Here is a 19,283-nt window from a genome sequence, read left to right on the forward strand (position 1 = left end):
GTGTGCAGGTAGGTGTGGGTGTGTATGTGTGTGTGTGGGTGTGGGTGTGTATGTGTGTGTGTGTGTGTGTGTGGATGTGGATGTGTGTGGATGTGTGTGTGGATGTATGTGTGTGTGTGTGGATGTGTGTGTGGATGTATGTGTGTGTGTGTGGATGTATGTGTGTGTGTGTGGATGTGTGTGTGTGTGTGCATTGCACATACACAATGCACATATGGAGGTGAAAGAACTACACGCACCTCCTGGGAGTGGGTTTCCTCCACTGACCATGCGTGCTCACTTCCTGACCAGCGGCCACAGTAAACAGTTCTGCTGAGTTAGTTCTACGAGCGACTGCAACAGCTGCCAAACATGAGCCCCATTACAGGGTCCCCTAGAGATGGGGGTGGGGGAGAGTGGGGTGGGGGGAGCCCTCAGCCGGTGTCAGCAGGTGTCAGCCAGTGTCATCCGGCACTAACTCCACGCAGATGGTGTTGGTCGACTGACTCCCCTGCTGGTGGCCTGGGGGAGCAGGAAAGCGGCCTGATGTTTGCACACACTATTTAATTTTCTAGAACCACTTTACTCTCATTTCCATTTTACAAGCGGGGAGCCGGAGCCTGGAAAGGTTACTGTCACGAGCTGGGCTTTGAAGCCAGGCTGCCCAGTACTAGCCGGGAGCTTCAGAGGACGGAGGCAGGGACAGGCAGAGGCTCCTTGGCCTCCCGGCCTCCAGCGGGGACAGGCAGGGGCTCCTTGGCCTCCCGGCCTCCTGGCCTCCCGGCCTCCAGCGGGGACAGGCAGGGGCTCCTTGGCCTCCCGGCCTCCTGGCCTCCCGGCCTCCAGCGGGGACAGGCAGGGGCTCCTCGGCCTCCCGGCCTCCAGCACTCTCTCCCTCTCCATCTGTGCCCTGGCCACACTCACAGCTCCCTGGTGGTAACTCTGACACTCCTGTCCCAAGGAATGTCTCTTCTCAACTCAGAGGCTGTTCCTCAGAAGGACGTCAGCACAGCTGGGACCCTGTTCTTCCACAGGTGGCCCCCACTTGGTCCCCATCCCAGTCCATGACAAGCCTGCAGTCCTCTCTTTGGCCAGCGTCAGCTGTACAGCTAGCCCACGCTCTATGACGAGACCTGACTTGAGTTCCGGGTCGGCCCGGACTATGTGAGAGCCTGCCACAGACGGCCATGAGAGAAAGCAGAATCTAGCCTTTTCTCACTTCTGGCACCGCCCCAGTCCAAGGCCTTCCACTTTCAACTGAGCTACAGGAACTGCCTCCCCGGCCTCCGCCCCAGCCAGCCTGCTCCCTACAAAACAAGAGAAAGGCAAGGCTTGGGGTGCACCTGCTTAGCACACAGAGGGCCGGGGCCCCAGCCTCAGCACCTCAAATGGACAGAAAAAGTAAAGCAAATCAGGTCGGTATTCTGCTTAGAACGAGGAGGTGGCGAGAGGCCTCGGTGGGCAGCGGTGTCTCAGTCTCTGTCTTGCTCCAGGCCCCACTTCTGGTTCAGCCCCTACAGCCTCCTACAGGTGCCTCAAAACTCCTAGGAACCTTCGCCCCGCCTCTTCCTCTCCTAGGAACCTTTGCTTCCAGGCACCCTCACTTCCTGCAAATCTCAGCTCCAAGCACCCATCACCCTGAGACCCTTTTGAAACTGTGCACCGCAGCCAGGTTTGGTGGCGCACACTTGCAACTCCACTTCTTGGGATGCAGAAGCAGGAGGATCAGGAGTTCAAGGTCATCCCTGGTTACACAGTAAGCTCAAGGCCAGCCTGGGCTACATGATCCGAGGCTACCCTATAAATTTTTTTAAAAAACATGTAATCTGTGCACTGATTCGTGGCGGCTGCCCTCGCCTTCCTTTGTTCTGGCTCCAACCTGGCGCTGGCTGCCTCGGGTGGGATGGCGCCTCCCTAAGGAGGAGGGTGTGTACTTTGCCCTCTGCGTCCTCTGCGCCCAGACCTGCAGAGCAGGCCGCACAGAACGCATACTGAGTAGATGAAATAAGTCCTTCCCCCAGCTGTGGAGAGAAGACAACAGAAGAGCCAGGGTCCCTGCCCCATCGAGAAGCCCAGTCACACACCGAGACGAATAATGACAGGAAGATGTGCTTGGCCCCGCCCCGTGGTCCCACAGCAGTGGGCTTTGTCTGCATTTAGGACGGCAAAGGTCAGGGCCCAGCCTCTCAGACCAGGTGCGCAAGAACCTGGGAGCCGCGGAGGCCTTGAATAATGCATAGAATTTCCTGTACGACATCTGTGAATCAGACCAGCTGGCCGGCTCTCAGCAAAGCCAGGAGGGAGGGATACAGACATTGTGACAGGGGGAGGGGAGAGACACTGACCAGGACCTACACAAGCCCCTGCCAAGGGTGCTAGAACCCTCTTGGCCAGTATACAAGGCCTTCTGGGAAGGGAGAAAGGGAAAGGTTGGAGTCCCCTTCCTCAGTAAAACCCACCTTGACCCAGGACCCCGCCCAGTGTGCCCTGAGGCCGTCCAGGTCACTCCTGCAGGCGCGCGCCCACACGCGCACACACACACACACACACACACACACACACACACACACACACACACACACGTCTGCCCTAGCCAGCCGGCACAAGTCAGCCTGGTCTATATTTAGGGATGTCTTTCTGTCCCTGTCCCCTGAATCCCACATCCACACAGAGCAGGGAGACCACGGAAGCCCCTCAGAGAGGGGCCAGAGCCACACACAGGCAAAGAAGAAAAGGAGCCCAGTACCGCAAGGGCACAGGGCAATGGCAGCCGTGGGGCAGCTGCCCCTAACAGTGTGGAGATAAAAAAGAGTTAGGAACCTGCAGGGCTGCTCCCGGGGCAAGAAGCCCTGGGTTTCCCAGAGATTACCTCCTAGAGGCGTCCTGCTACCCTCTTTTTCTTTCTTTTTTTTTTTTTTTTAAGCTGAGCACCTTAGTACACGCCTTTAATCCCAGCGCTCAGGAGGGAGTTCAAGGCCAGCCTGGTCTACAAAGAGATTCCAGGACAGCCAGGGCTACACAGAGAAACCCTGTCTCAAAAAAACAAACAAATAAACAAATACTCATTTATTAGAGAGATAGCTCAGTGGCTGCTCTTCCAGAAGACCCAGATTTGATTCCCAGCACCCACATGGTGGCCCCCAGCCACCTGTAACTCTAGTCCTGAGGTACACAATGCCTTCTCCTGGCCTCCAGTCACCAGGCATGCAAGCACTACATGGACATGCATGTGCAAAACACCATATACATAAAAATAAGTGTTAAAAAGTAATAAAAATGCCAAGAAGTGACACACGCCTTTAATCCCAGCGAACAGGGTGGCAGAGGCAGCAGATCTCTGTGAGTTCGACGCCAGCTTGATCTTCAGAGTGCGTCCAGGACAGCCAGGGCTACACAGAGAAACCGTGTTTCAAAACAAAAAAAAAAAAAAACAATAAATAAATAATAGTAATAACAGGTGCCTCTGTGGGGGGGGGCGCCGTGTATATGTGGCAACTACCGAGTCCACACACTCTTAACCACTGCCCTTTCTGTTTAAACGGTATCTACAGGCTCCAGGGTACCCCCACATCTCTCAAGCTCCGCTCCCACTCTTCCTGAGCACCCCAAGCTGCGCTCTGACCTGAGGAGGTGGAGGGGGGGCTGCCAGGAAACTGGGGACCAGAAACGGGCCTGAAGACACCAGACAGGTAAGTTTTGGTGACACCTATGTACCCCCAGATCGCCTGCTGGGCCTCAGTCCCACACACCCCACCCATGCACAAGCGAAACTCCCCACTGCCAGCCACCCACAACCACCCACCATCACGAAGGTAGGTGAGCGCAGCCTCGCCCCAGCCTGCCCCAGCTAGAACACTGGACCTGGGCCAGCTGCTCAGGCTGGGTGGAGACACACCAAGGCACCCCTGTTCCTCCCACCCGGTGGTACTGCATCCCTGGGCGTGGTACCCCATCCCCTCCTAGGTGGGCAGCTGTGTGTGAGAGAGAGAATACCCCAGCCACAGGCAACACACATGGCATCGGTACCCGAGCTGACTCCGCAGCCTCCGTGCCCTCTTGGGTCCCTCCGTCTGGGTCTCGCCCTCCACCCTGGCCTTATTGTTAATTCTTCTCATTTGCTCAAAGAGCCTCACCCAGTCCTGCCTCCCCTCCACAGCCAAGCTGGACTACTCACTCCACCCTCAGCTGGCAGCCGACAGCACCCTGCTTAAGGTCACCTCGAAAAATCCACCTTCTGAAGTGCTGAGCTCTGCAATGTTTGTTTGTTTGTTATTTGTTTGTTTGGAGACAGAGTTTCCCAGTGTAGCCTTAGCTGGCCTTGATTGAACTCAGAGAGATCCTCCTGCCTCTACTTTCCAGAGTGCTGGGATTACAGGTGTGCACCGCCACACCCAGCTTCTGAGCTCTGTCATTTATACACTTTTAAGTTGTGTTTCACTCTCTTCTTTGCACCGTCCAGGGTGGCCAGGGTCACACAGCTAGTCCTACATATAACAGTGTACATGTGTGCGCACGCGCCCCCCCCCCACACACACAGAGCCAGGCTCTTATTCATCAGCAATGCCTCAGTGAGCTTATGCCCTCTCTGCTAAATGCCCAGAGGACAGGATCCCTGTGTCCACTCCTGCGCCTAGCCTTCCAACTGCTGGGAAGCACAGACAGGCCTGAGCCGGACAGCACAAGACAGGAGGGCCCTACAGGAGGAAACAGCTTGCTCCAGAAAGCCATGAAGGCTCCCCATGAAGTGCTCAAGGGGTCGACAACGCCCCCCCCCAACACCTTGGCCTAAGAGAGGAAGGCTTCGTCCCAGGACCTGTGCAGTCCATTTGTCGAGAGTGGACTTTGAGATGCAGGTGGAAGCCATGGGAAAGGCGGCAGGGCGGGTTGGCGCTGACAGAGCAGATAAGGAGAAGGAAGGGCTTTAGATAAAGTAGGGCAGTGACTCAGCCTACAGCAGCAGCTCAGCCGCCCCCGAGGGGCCCTCCCCATCCGCAGTGGACCCTGGAAGGAAAAGAACAATACAGGATCCTGCACACAAGAGCAGGCGCGGTGGCAGTCCCCAGCCCAGGTCTCCTGACCTCAGCCCAGGGCACTGGGCTAGCCCTCCATAGCCGCTGGCCCTAGAGAAGGCCGCCTCCAACGATAGGCACTCAGAGACCGGAGGGTAAGTTACAGAGGTGGGGGCAGGTCTGGGCAGACCTCTCCAGACCTCGAGGGTTGCACCTGCTGATAGGACCTGACCATTGGAAAAGGAAGCCAGACTCATTGGCTAAGGCCGTCCCATCCCATCCCGCCCCACGCATGCCAAAAAAAGCATCTTTTTTTGTTTTTTGTTTTTTTGTTGTTGTTTTTTTTTTTTTCCCAGAAAGGGTTTCTCTGTGTTAACCTTGGCTGTCCTGGACTTGCTTTGTAGACCAGGCTGGCCTCGAACTCACAGCAATCCACCTGCCTCTGCCTCTGCTGGGATTAGAGGCGTGCGCCACCACGCCCGGCCAAGCATCCCTTTCTTTACCTATGCCTGTCTGCACCGAGGGGCCAGGCAATCTATGGGACGTACAGAATTCAACAGCAGCACAGCTGGTGGCTTAGGGGGACAGAAGGGGGACAGTAAGCCCCACGCCCAATCAGGGAAGCAAAGATGACTGAACATGGCCCAGCAGCCACGGTTCCAGCTCTGAGCTCCCCCCTCCCCGACCCCCTTCCATACCCCCTCCCCCTCCCCCAACCCCCTCCCCCACCCACCCCGCAGGCCTGGGTTTGTGGCTCAGGATCAGGCGATGTGTGCGCAGGAAGGACACATCCATAAGGACAAAGGAAAAGAGAGACAAGGTGGGGGTGGGGGGGTTGGGGGGGGTGAGGAAAACAAAGGAGGAAGCAGAGACCACGGGGCAGGAGAGCTCAGCTGCCCACACCTCAGTCCTCCTGGCCTCCATCCATCACTCAGACGCAATGCACAGATGCCGCACTTGCAGAGTAACCAAGGCTGAGGGCACCCCAGCACATGCACCCCAAGCCGCAGTCCTCTTTGGGGTGCTCTGGGAAACTGGGTGACATGGAGCCCCAAAGAAAGATGGTGGTAAAACAGGGAGCAGGTTCCGACGATGCGGGACCATGAACCAAAGCGGAGGTCCCAGGCGCACCGAAGCCACTGGACTATGGGCGGAGAACGTGGGGTGCCGCCCGCAGGGTCCAGCACTGTGGGAGCACGTAAGCTTGAATATTTCTTTTGAGACATGGTCTCACCATCTAGCCACGGCTGGCCTGGAACTCACAGAAATCCACCTGCCTCTGCCTCCCGAGGGCTGGAGCTGAACACATATGGAGACGGGTTCGGCTGTCTGCTTGGTTGAAACGGAGGTCTCGTGCAGCACAGACTGGCCACAAACAATCGAGGCAGCTGAGGCTGGCCTAGAACTCATAATCTTCCTGCCTCTGGCTTGCGAGTGCAAGGACTGCAGGTGTGCCACCACACCCTGTTTATAGGGTGCCCAGGATGAGATTCGGGGCTTCAGGCATGCCAGGCGAGCACGCTATAGGTCTCTTTTCCTGAAACACAGGCGGTCCTCTGCTGCTGGTGAGAGAGGCTCAAGGGAATAGCAGGGTCTGTGAGTGACAGATCTGTGACCACAGGTGGCCTCATCACTGTCATCACCACGACATGTATTTGGTTTGATTCTCCTTTTTCCTGTCCCGCATCACCGAGTGTCTCCTATAGACGCCAGGACACTGGTTGCCGCAAAGGCTGGAGGAAGGCCCAACGGCCAGCTGGCTGAAGGAGCCGAGGGAAGAGATTTGCTAATCAAATAAGCACCTGCAGCAGCTGGGCCGAGATTTGTGTTCTCTGCCCCTCGGTGCTGCCCACTTGCCAGCTAAAAATGCCTCTGTGCAAATGGGGTCATACGGCAAGTCCCTCGTCACCTCAAGGACAAGCCCCAGTAAAGGGGGGGGGGGGAGGGGTTGCAGCCAAACCAACCCCCTTCACCAGTCAGGGGCCAACAGACGACCTCACTTCTGCCCATCAAAGCCCTTTCCTACAAGCCCTTCAGCCTCCTCTGATTTATAGCCCTGCTCTGTGACCTCAGGCTCCTGAGAGCTAGGAAGCTCAGTTACCAACAATGGACAGCTGGATACTGGGCTAGTCAGCCTGCCGCTCAGGACCTCAGAGATGACACACACACACACACACACACACACACACACACACACACACCCTCTCGCCCCGCCCCCACAGATGAAGGAGAAGAGATTCTTCCCTCCCTCCCTCAGGCCTCCGTCCCTCCCTATCCCCAGCCCCGACTCCCGGGGAGGGGCCCCAGCTGTCCGGTCAGCGTAGTCCACAACACAGGGCTGGACATCAACACAGAGGCTCCAGCTGTGTGTACAAGATTACCTAAACCCAGAAACCTGCCCCCAAGCTGAGAGCAGAAAGCTGAAGTGTCCCCAGCCCCAAACCCAAGATACCACCCATTGGGCCGGGCCAGGGAGGGGACACGGGTCAAGAATGTAGGGTAGAGCCGTGTGGGCAACTGACGAAAGTAGACTTCTTCAAGGCCACGTTGCTGGGTCCAGCCTGAGCCCCCAGAGTCGTAAGGCTGACGCTGGAGCTGGCTCTGTGCTCTGCAGACCCCCTACGCCACCCCCCTCTCGTCACCTACCCCATGGGAACATCCCTCTCGTGCGTGCGCTGCTGCATGGGACCTCCACCACACCCAACCAAGAGGGTGGAGGCAGTTTTGCTCCCCACCAGGCACGCAGCACTCATAAACATGTGACACAAAGTGGGTCAGACCCTCTGTGGCACAGTCTTTCCTCCACCACCAGACAGAAAGCCCAGCATGAAGCTAGGAGCCGGCCAATAGGCTGAAAGTAGGCCTTCCCTCTGATGCTCCATCCAGACACCAGAGCAGGTGTCCCCAACATGGGAGCTCCGGGATGCTCAGAGCAAAATCTGCAGGTTCATAGACAGCCCGGGACGGTGGCGGGCAGGTACCAGGGGAGCAGGCATTGAGTCACAGGGCCAGGCGATGGTCTGTCTCCACAGCTGCATGTCAGCCTGGGAGAAGGCAGGATACAAACAGGGGCCTGGGCTTGGTCTGTCTGTGAACACTTGTGTGTGCTCACAGGCTGGTGGCCTGGGAAGGGCACACAGAAGCCACAGCACCATTCCGGGCAAGCAAGTCTAGTTTGGGTTGTCTTACATTTTCTCCAGGGAACAAGTTTGGGGTTTTGTTTGTTTGTTTTTTGTTTTTAATCAGGAAGAAAAGGTTTTCAGAATCTGAGTTTACAAGCACTGGACTGGCTAAGGCTAAGCCACTGTCTTGGGCTAAAAAACACAAGTGTGCTACCTCCTTCCAGTGACGGCACCATAAGCCAGGGAGGGTCTGAAATACACCTGGGAAATGCAGGGAGCTTGGAGGGACCGTCCCTCCTCCTGGAATTACAAGGTCTCCTTTAAGGCTCCAAGGGCCCCATCGAGTTACCAAGTCAGCTGTACAGGATGCAACAGACCAGAGCAGAAACATTACCTGGCACACAGTGGGCCAAGTGGATAGGCTTTCTCACAGCCTGGCACACAGCGGGCCAAGCGGACAGCCTTCCTCACAGCCTGGCACACGGCCAAGCGGACAGCCTTCTTCACAGCCTGTTTAGGGACCCAAGCCCGGGTACCCACTAAGGAAACTGGGCAAGATGGTGGGTATCTGTGATCCCCACACTTGGGAGGCCAGGCAAGAAGACCACCACAATTTTACAGTCGGCCAGGGCTAGAGAGCAAGGCTATCTCAAAAGACCATCTAGTCTAGTCCAGGAAGGCTCTCGCCTGTGCTACGTTCCTCAGCGATGAGATCCAGTCAAGGCTTCGAAATAACAATAAATACATAGCTAAAAACTAAAGGTAATTTCAGGAGTCTTTAAAAAAAAAGTCAGCAGAGTATCTGCAATGGGACTGGGGCACGCACACACTGCAGTCCTTGGAGCTGAACCAAGGATGCTGCACACTCAGCAGGCACTCTGCCACCAACCAAGCTGCATGGCCAGCTCTTGCTGTCTCTGTCTCTCTGTCTGTCTGTCTGTCTGTCTGTCTGTCTCTGTGTCCCTGTCTGTCGTCTCTGTCCCCCCACCCCTCTCTCAGATGAGGCAGGGTTTCTCTGTGTAGCCCTGTGTCCTAGAACTCACTCAGTGGACCACAGAGATCCGCCTCTGTCTCCCCTCTCAAGTGCTAGTATTAAAGGCATGTGCCGGCCAGGCATGGTAGCGCATGTTGGGAGGCAGAAGCAGGCAGATCTCTGTGAGTTTGAGGCCAGCCTGGTTTACAAAGTGAGTCTAGGACAGCCAAGGCTACACAGAGAAGCCCTGTCTTAAAAAACAAAACAACAACAAAAAAATTTTTTTTAATTTAAAAGGCATGTGACAGCACTGCTGGACTGTTTTCACTTTTGAGCATCACTAAGTCACCTTGGTTGCCCTTGAACTCACTCTGTAGCCCAGACAGATCTTGACTTTGCAATCCTCCTGTCTCAGTCTCCTGCGTAGCTCAGATGACAGACCTTCTGGGTTATTTGTTAGTTTTGGCAAGTCCTTAGCTAATAGACTTTTAAAAAAGATGCCCTACATCCAAGACATCCCCAGCTACAGCTGGAACACCTCAGAGAACATGCCAGAAGAAGCTGGAAAGACAGTTCGTACGCAGTGTTCTTGCAAAGGACCCAAGTTCAGTTTGCAGCACCCCATGTTGGGCAGCTCATAAACTCCAGCACCAGGGGACCCAGCGCCCTCTTCTGGCCTCCACATGTACCTGCACTCACATGCACCACAAACATACACACACACCACACACTCATAATTAAGTCTTTTTTCCCCCTAGACAGGGTCTCACTATGCAGCCCTGGCTGCCCTGTACCTCGGTCTATAGACCAGGCTGGCCTCAAACTCAAAGATCAGCCCACCTCTGCCTCCTGACTCCTGGGACTAAAGGTGTGCGCCACCACACGTGGTGTTAAATCTCTTTTAAAAAGAGAAAGAGAGAATGCCCAGGGTCCACTGGAGATGCAATTCACCTGGCAGAGGCCTGGGTTTGACCGCAGCATGGCGGCAGGGGGTTGTCTGAGAAGGCAGAGTTGTAGAGACACCCGGCTATGGGCCCAGAGAGTACGCGCGTGAGGTTCCTGGCCCAGGGATCCTCATCTGGGAACCTAAGGCTCCCCACACCCCCCCCATACTTCTCAGGGTCTCAATCTCCAGTCCCCACCCTCCCAAGATAGGTTAGGTTAGGGCAGAGGAGGGACAGAGACTGCTACAGGAGAAGGCAGGGGCCCTCTTGTCCCTGTGTGCTGACTAACCCATGGTGGGGTGGCCCAGGTCCAGAGGTGCTGAGACACCCGCCCCTCCCAGAAAAGTGCTCTCTCACAAATAAATACCTCTTCAAGATTTAATTCACCTGCACCCCCAACTCAGTCCCTGGGGGCCTGCAGCTACACTGCAGGGGACTAAAAAATCTCCAGGGGACCAGATGGGACTGACAGGTCCACCCTGCATTCCAGTGGCCAGCTTGCCCTAGCTGCTGGCCTGGAGCCACACCAACCTGCCCCCCTACCCCCACCCTGCCCCCTTCCTCCCAGATTAGCAGCTCCAGCCTCTGCTGCCTCCACCTGGGTGAGGCGCGAGGCCAGCTGCGGCCACAGCCACGCTTCCCTGCCAGGAACAGGTGTGAGCCTGCCAGATCCACTCCCCAGACCCCTCCCAGCCTCCCATCCCAGTTAATATACAGTTTTCCCCGGGACCTCTAATTACCCAAGAGGTTTTTAATTGGCTGTCTCCTCAGGCACTCAGGCTCCAAACAACCCAAATCTGCTGCTGCACCCACCCACTACTCAACCAGAGCCCCCCCCATCCCCCCCCCAGTCCCCAGCTGGCCCAGCCTTCTGCCCACCAGGCCATGAATACCAGACACTGGGCAGAGATAGGCCCAGGAAAGGCTGCAGAGCCAGAATTAAGGATGGAGGCAGACAGGCTTAAGGAAGAGGAGCAGAGGGCCTCTCCCAGCCAAGCTATGGCCCTGAGGACGTAACTAAACGGCAGTGTTGAAGACAGGGTACAGCTCGGAGGGAGCCTGCCTGACAAACACACCATCAGCATGCCTGAGACCAGAGCCACACTCTCAGCACCTCAGAAGACGAAGCAAAAGCACGGAGATCCTGGGTCAGCCAGACTGAGCGCGCAGTCTCTTAGAGCCTATGGGTCTACCACATTTGACCTTTTTTGTTGTCTGCTGTTTTTGTTTTTTGAAAACAGGCTCTTTGTAGCCCAGGCTAGCCTTCCACTCCTTATAAAGCAGAAGCTGTCTTTTCTCTCTTTTTTTGTGTTGGGGGGACAGAAGGGATTCAAGACACGGTTTCTCTGTGTCGTCTTGGCTGTCCTGGACTTGCTTTGTAGACCAGGCTGGCCTCGAACTCACAGAGACCCACCTGCCTCTGCCTCCTGAGTGCTGGAATTAAAGGCGTGCGCCACCAAGGCTGGCAACCAGAGGCTGTTTTTTTTTTAATGAATCCTCCTGCCACCACCTTCCCAGGGCTGGGATTACAGACCAGACTCCACAGGATGTACAGAGTTCCTAAAAGATGCTGCAGGTGGAGACTGGTGACAGCCCACTGCTGGTCCTTCCTCCTCATCCCTGAGCCCCAGGGAAGCAGGAAGCCTGGCTCCCTTCTTCATGTGTCCCCAGTGTCATCTGCAGCCTTAGCTGGGCCTACAGGGAGCCCACACAGCCTGGTCCGAACCAGAGAGCAGTTTGAAATGTCCCGGGGTGGGGTGGGGGGCGTTAATTGTGCCCTGGAAGCTGGGGTCTCAGCTCTTTCAGAAGAAGCCACTTTGGGGTAGGTCAGGGTGGAACAGGTTTGCTCAGGCGGGCCGGAGTCACACTGGAGCAAAGGTAAAGAGACGAGGGGGAGGTTCCAGGAAACGCTCCTGAAACTTCTGGGATATGAGTGTATGGGAAAGGTGAGGTGAACGCAGATCAGGCCTTCACACGGGGCCAACTGGGAAGGCATTTTCAGTCTTTTTCTGGGGGAGGGGGGTAGGGAGTGCATGGGAAGAGGCAGCTGGGGGGGTGCGAGTCAAGAGCCCTCAGATGTCCCTGAGAGCCACCCCTGAGGTCCAGGGAGACTAAAAGTAGCAGCTCCTGGGGCAGGAAGGACTGAGAGCAGGAAAGTACGCTGGGCCAGGGGGGCAGAGGCTGAAGGCAAGGCCTCTCTTGCAGGTTTATCACCCATCACCCACAAGGTGGCTCACACCCTTCTGTACCCCCAGCCCCACCCAGGGGATCCGATGCCCTCTTCTGGCCTCTACAGCCAAGAACACCCACCCGCATGGTACACGGACATACGTGCACGCAACACATTCATACACGCGTAGGATAACTCTTAAAAAGGGAGAGAGTGCAGAGGAAGACTGCCTGGGGGCAGAGAAAGAGACCTCAGACCCTGCCCTTGGCTCTGTTTCTCCTCAAGCTGCTCAGTCCTGAACCACTTACATGAACAAAAGAAGTAACTATTTATGCACAGCTTGGGGGGGAGGGGCACCTCTCACCTTTGGTGTTCCCCTCCCCCCACCCCCACCCCGTCCCACAACAGTATGTGAAGTGCCAACTGTGGGCCTGCTCTGTACAGGCCCTGGCACTGCTCGGAGCCAGGCCTGCAAAGACGCCCAGATGTGGCTCTGCCCCTCCTCTCTGGAAATCTGACGGGGAGGTGTGTGTAGGAATCTACATCTGACCCAGGAGGTGTGTTGGGAGAGCCGAGAGGAATGCTGAACTCCCATCCCAGCCTCCTCCCCACAGCACACAGAATTCCAACTGTCAAGTAAGGAGGGAGCAGGGGACCCAAGAGCCTCCCACCTGCGGGACTCAGGATCCAGAGCCAGTGTAGGGCCAACCTTAGACTGAGAAGACCAGACACACTTCCAAAGCCCCCGGGGAGGTGTCACCCACCCTCTGGGCATCTGAGTGTTGCTGGGACAAAAGGACAGAGCCTGGCTTGCACCCCCTCCAGCTGCAAGGTGCCCAGGGGCTCTCCAAAAAAGATCCAGGGATCCCTACCCTCTCTCTCCCAGCTACAGGCCTGGCCCCATCATGGGATGGAATTGATTCCGTGCTTATCCAGCCCAGACCCTGGGGGGTGGCAGCCAGAATTAATTAATGTTTGTAAAGTGCTCTAAAAAACCTGGGACCAGGGACCCAGGGGCGCCAGAGTAGCTGCACAGGAAATTGACGGGGAGAGGCGGGGGAAAGGGGGGGGCAGCTGGCCAAGACCTGGGCTGCCTGAACGGGGAGGGTAAAGAAAACACCCCTACTAAAGCGGGGATGGGGTACAAGGAGAGCGGGATGATGCTACCCCTCACAAATATTCAAGATGGGGCGTTAAAGGTGAGTGCCTGGCTCCAAGCTGAACCAACCCTAGCACCCCACCCCCCCAATCCTAGCCAAGCACACTCAGGCCCTCTTTAACTCAGGCCCCTGCCACCTGCGCTACCCCGGGACCACTAGCACAAGTCCAAACCCCTCCGCCATGCGCAAAGAAAAGGAGTGCGCCAGAAGTGGCGGGCTTCGCGGGCCCAGACGCCGCCTGGGACTCCCCAGAGCGCCCTACTACTACCTGAGCAAACAGCGCACTTCCTTTCTCTAAGGGAAGGAGGCCAGAATCTCCTCGCTTCTGGAGACCGGGGTGCCCAAACCCTCCATCGAGGGGCAGGGATCTGGGCATCGGGAGACAAGCATCTGGTATTGCGGCCGGATGCCCCCCTTCTTTGCCCTAGGCTCACTTACCCCAAAGTGCTGATAAAGCCATTGACGGAGCCCTCGGCGTACAGGGACACAATGTCCCCTATGTGAAGAAAGCTGGACATTTCGTTCATTGCTTTGGCCCTCCTGGGCTCGAGGCAGCAAAGTCGCCCAGGAGCGAGCTGCCAGGCTTGGTGCAAAGTACTGAGGCACACTGGGCGGAGAGGGGAGCAGTGTGCCACCTCGCAGTCGGGCGACCCGAACAATCAGGGCGGCCAGGGCGGGCCAGTGGCTACCGGAGTGCAAGGAAGCGCGGCGTGGCCCGGGTCTGGAGGTGCCCGCGTCTCTGCGCGCTCGCAGCCCCCCAGCCCGGCCGGGCCCGCGCGTACCTGCAGCCGGGAAGGAGCAGGAAGTCTGGGGCCGCCACACACATGCAAATCCCGCCCGGGAGGCGGGGAGGCCACACCCCGGCCCGCCCCCGCCACGGCTCCCACGTGCACCCGCGTCCCGGGCTCAGCCTCCACTACACCCCGCGCGTGCGCGCCTGAACCCCCAAACGCGCACGGCGCGCCAACGCAGGACCCCCGGGCTCTAACGCGCTCCCTAGACGGCTGGCCACCCGCTCCGCGCTGCGCTTCGGGGCTCTCCACTCTCGGAGATCCCCAGATCGCCTGTCCTGCGGCCCACGCGTGACAGAGCACACTGGGAACTTGGCCACGGTCGCCCTGCGGCAACCGCGCCCAGCTGAGAACCGTCTTGCGCCTGGACGCGCCGCTGGAGCCCTTAGCGTTGCAAATCAGGATTCATTTCTCTCCACATGAAAAGCCTTTTCATTGCACAATAGAAAGTGCTTGGTCTTGGAGGGGAACTGAAGCAGTGGGGTGGGCGGGGTGGGGTGTGTGTGTGTGTGTGTGTGTGTGTGTGTGTGTGTGTGTGTGTGTGTGTGTGTGTGTGTTTCTCTCGCCCCGCATTCCTGTGTACAAAGAGATCCAACTTCCGAATCAGTTCAGCCGCTCCCTCTCCAGGAGGAATTTATCTCCAATTTCTCTTGGCTCCTTCTGTCTTTCCTTTACAATAAATAATAGTGGAGGACATTACCTCCTCTAGTTAAAAGAGCACCCCAGCACCCACGGAAACAAGTTCCCGTAGCGGGGCCCTCTAGAAATGACAGGCTGGGGCGGCGCCCGGGATCCTTGCTCACAAGTACAGCCCTCAAACTCATGGCCAAGTTGCCTACTTTCTGTTTTGTACAGCGCAGGCTGGGCGTCTGCTTCCTAGTGTTGCGCCCGCCCTGCCACCCCTCTTCGGTCACGTTTGCTCCCTGCTCCACCACCGAATTTCCTGAGGGGCGGGAGTGGGTGCGTTTGTCCCTGGGAGAAAAGAAGGAGGGGACTGGAGACAGAAGCAGGAAGAGACCCAGGAGGGGTGGAGGCAGCCGCCAGCCGCGGGACAGCTGCTGACCTGCACCGACCAGGGAGGGGGAAGGCTCCCCTTTTGTGAAAAGAAGGGGAGGGGGAAAGGAGAAAGAGGGTGGGAGCAGGAAGAGAGGAGGGAGGGGGCTGCTTTGCTTCTGGATGTAAACTGAATAAATAAATAAACTTAAAGGAACAAAGAATTGGGGCAGGGCACGGCAGGGCGCCCCACCCCCCCACACACACACCTTTAACCCCAGCATGAGGCAGGTGGATCTTTGTGAGTTCGAGGCCAGCCTGGTCTACAGAGAAACCCTGTCTCGAGAAAATAAACAAACAAACAACTGTGCGGGGGTGGGGGGGGCAGGCAAGGGGGGAGAAAAAAAAGAATTTTTACCAAGACTCTTAGAGCTGATGGTAGGTCTTTATCCAGGCAAGGTCTCTCTGTGTAGCCTTGGCTGTCCTGGACTCACTTTGTAGACCAAGCTGGCCTCGAACTCACAGCGATCCTCCTGCTTCTGCCTCCTGAGTGCTGGGATTAAAGGCGGGGCGCCACCACACCCAGCTTCGTTATCCAGGCTTTTAATGGGGAGAGTGGAGACAGGAGGACCTGGGCCACATGAGCCCCTGCTTAAAATACAGATAGAACAAGTCTCAGGAAAGAGGTTGCCACTGTCTGTCCCCAACTCAGCAGGCCAGCCTAGCCCAGGGACCATCCTCAGTGACTGGGTGCCTCCCAGCACCCGATGGTCCTATCTCCCAAGGGAAAGCAGGCAGAGGGCTGGACGATGCTGCCAAGCGTGCCAAATAGGATTCCCAGAAGCCAGGTGTTCGTACTGAGGATCAGAGCCTCATGCCTGCTAAGGAAACACTCAACCACCGTGTTCCACCCTAGCACCTGTGAGACAGGGTCTCAGTTGTGTTGCCAAGGCTAACCCTCCACCCGGTTGTTGAGTGAGCTCCGGAGCTGCCGGGACTACAGGCCTATGCTACGAAGGCCGTTAATCTCACACTTACATTCTCTTTTCCTCTTTTTAATTTCGGATAATGTGAGCGTCGAGCTCGAGCCAAAGAGTGAACATGTTCAGAAATCACAGCAAAGTGCCCACAGGCGGCCCCTGCGGGCAGCCCTCCGCCCCGACCGTCCCATGCCGCCCATTCAGGCTGAGCTGAGGCCAGGGAGGACAGTGGGCTAGAGGGGGCAGCCTGGAGCCCAAGTTTCCTGCCCCAGTATCCCCCCTCAACCCCTGGAGACCTGACCTAGCTCTGTCGTGTGCTGTTGTAAAAAGTCCCAGCACTTGAGAGGCAGAGGCAGGTGGATCGCTGTGAGTTTGAGGCCAGCCTGGTCTACAAAGTGAGTCCAGGACAGCTAGAGCTGTTACACAGAGAAACTCTGTCTCCAAAAACCAATAATAATAATAATAATAATAATAATAATAATAATAATAATAATAATAACAACAACAACAACAACAACAACCACCACCACCAAACAAAAGTCTAGAACCCTCTGGAATCCAAGGTCCTCCTGGTAAACAGGCTCATGTCACCACCTCAGGTGTCACCCTAGCCTGGCTTGAACCTCACAGCCCCTCTTACTGCAACTGGAAAGGTGAAGAGCACTCCACCACCACCCACTCATGTGTCATGGTTGGGAACAGACGGATGACAAACAGGGTCGTTGTTTTTGTTGTTTTTTGGTTTTTTGTTTGTTTTGTTTTGGTGAGACAGGGTTTCTCTGTGTAGCACTGAGTGTCCTGGACTCACTTTGCAAAGGACCAGGCTGGCCTTGAACTCACAGCGATCCGCCTGCCTCTGCCTCCTGAGTGCTGGGATGAAAGGTGTGCGCCACCAGGCCCCGCCCCGGCTTAACACTTTTAAGGGTCTCTTCTGTCCCTTACTTTCAATGTGACAGCAGGGTCAGGAGTGGGGAGGAGCCAGGAGGGCTGGGACCTGGATGGGTGAAACCAGGAATGGGGCGGGACCCAGCCAGGGCTGACTCAATGTGGCAGCCACCAGATGGGTCACCCCCATGGGTGGGGTGCCAGTCCAGGCCTACTGAGTTCCCAGAGAATGCCTTCCCCATGCCATCAGCTCCCTGGCCCAGCACCCCACCCACGGCAGGGAGCCTCTCAGCCACAGGGGAGGGTGCTCGGGATCCCCAGGAACTTTCACACTCCCTTGTTCAGGGCACTTTCGCTCCTGCCCTTACCACACACGGGAAAGCACGCTCAGTGAAAGCCAGGAGCTGAGAAAGCATCTTCAATGAGGTATCTATTTATTCCAGACATTGGGTGATCGCCTACACGGTGCAGCCAGAAGACGGGGCCACGAGCTGTGGTTCCAGTAACATAGGAGATAAGAGAGACCAAGGCCTGGGATTTGGTCATAGAGTACACAGCCCCTCCCCCACCACCTCCAGTGAGTCCCCAGCCAGATGGCGTCTACTGCAGACCTTCCTCCACAAGGCCTGACTCTGGAGTTCCCCATCCAGGGCCCATCTCAATCCCAGTGAAAGCCAAGCCTGGAGTCCGAGCGTGGGAATCTGGGCTCCCGCCGCCTACCGATGCAAAGAAACGCCTTTTCCATGCCTTCCTGTCCTGGGAACACGCTACAGAGCGGCGCCGGCTGACACCGGCATAAAGCAGCCGCACGTGCCCAGAGTGATCCAAGAGCGGTTAGGACTTGCCAGGCCTGCAGAGGCACGGGCAGGGTGAAGGAGTAACCAAGATGGGTAGGTGCCCTGAAGCTGGCCACTGAAAGGGCTGCCCTCCTCCCTAGGAGGCTCCCAAGAGACTGCCAACCTGGGTGTGGCAGACTGAGAACAAACGCCCCTACATTTTTCTCTTCCTGCCCTCCAGCCTCCCACCAGGGCCACCCCCAGCACACAACTGCAGCCTGGAAAAGGGAAGCTGGGTGATTCAGGAGACACACACACACACACACACACACACACACACATACACACACATACACACACATACACACACACACACACATACACACACACACACATACACACATACACACATACATCCACACACACACACACACACACATACACACACACACACACACACACACACACACATACACACATACACACATACATCCACACACACACACACACACATACACACACACACACACACACACACACACACACACACACACACACGGGCGTGCGGGGGTTGGGGGGGTTTCAGAGCCAGTACACAGGGTCTGGAGGGCCAGATAAGAACATCCAGTGATCCGGGCGTGGTGGCGCACGCCTTTAATCCCAGCACTCGGGAGGCAGAGGCAGGCGGATCTCTGTGAGTTCAAAGCCAGCCTGGTCTACAAAGCGAGTCCAGGACAGCCAAGGCTAAGTCGAAAAACCAAACCAAAACAACAACAAAAAAAGAACATCCAGTGAAGTTGTTATTCTGCAGCGCACGGCTTCAGTCCGCACTCTCTCAGCCGGTGTGGTGACACACACCTGTAATTAAGGCAGGGGAACCACAAGGTGGCGGCCAGCCTGGGTCACAGGCCACGACAAGAAGGTGGAGATGGCTCGCCAAGCCAGCCTCCTCGCAGCCAGTCCCCAGGATGTACCTGGTAGAGGAGAGAAATCAACTCCTGTAAGTTGCCCTCTGACCTCCACGTGCATGTCGTGACACACTGGTGATCACACGCACACACACATAACGAGCAAACAAAATTAGTTGCTTGATTACAGGCCACGGCTACATAGCTACATCTTGTATCAAACAATCAAAACCAAAAGAGAAAGGAAGGAAAAAATAAATGCCAATGTAGGGGGGCTGGGGAGATGGCTCAGAGGGTGAAGCACTTGCTTAGTTCCAGCACCCACATAAAGTAAGGCAGGGTGGTGTGAGCCGGAGACCCTGGCCTCGGTGGGTGCTGAGTGACAGAAGGATCTGCCATGCTGAGTCAACCAGCTCCACGCTCAGCAAGACACGCATGCATGCATGCACAAATACATGTGCATGCACACACAAACACACACGCATGCGCGCGCGCGCGCACACACACAACACACAAATACACACACACTGCGTATGCACACACAAACACACATGCAGCATGCATGTGCACACATACAAATTTATTTAAATGCA

At 56.5% G+C, this 19,283-nt stretch overlaps 1 protein-coding gene across 1 annotated transcript in view; it reads right to left on the reverse strand.

Annotated features, from left to right (window-relative positions):
* Window positions 1–14,408, reverse strand: part of ITPR3 (inositol 1,4,5-trisphosphate receptor type 3) — a 68,578-nt gene extending 54,170 nt beyond the window's left edge. Inside the window, exon 1 of the mRNA XM_084753705.1 lies at window positions 13,796–14,408. Coding sequence (XP_084609831.1) covers window positions 13,796–13,884 — 89 coding nt within the window. The 5' untranslated portion in view covers window positions 13,885–14,408. The remainder of the gene's footprint in view (window positions 1–13,795) is intronic.
* Between the last annotated feature and the right edge of the window lie 4,875 nt (window positions 14,409–19,283).

Source organism: Acomys minous (assembly GCF_964271855.1).
Source record: "Acomys minous genome assembly, chromosome: 13".
Classification (NCBI taxonomy): domain Eukaryota; kingdom Metazoa; phylum Chordata; class Mammalia; order Rodentia; family Muridae; genus Acomys; species Acomys minous.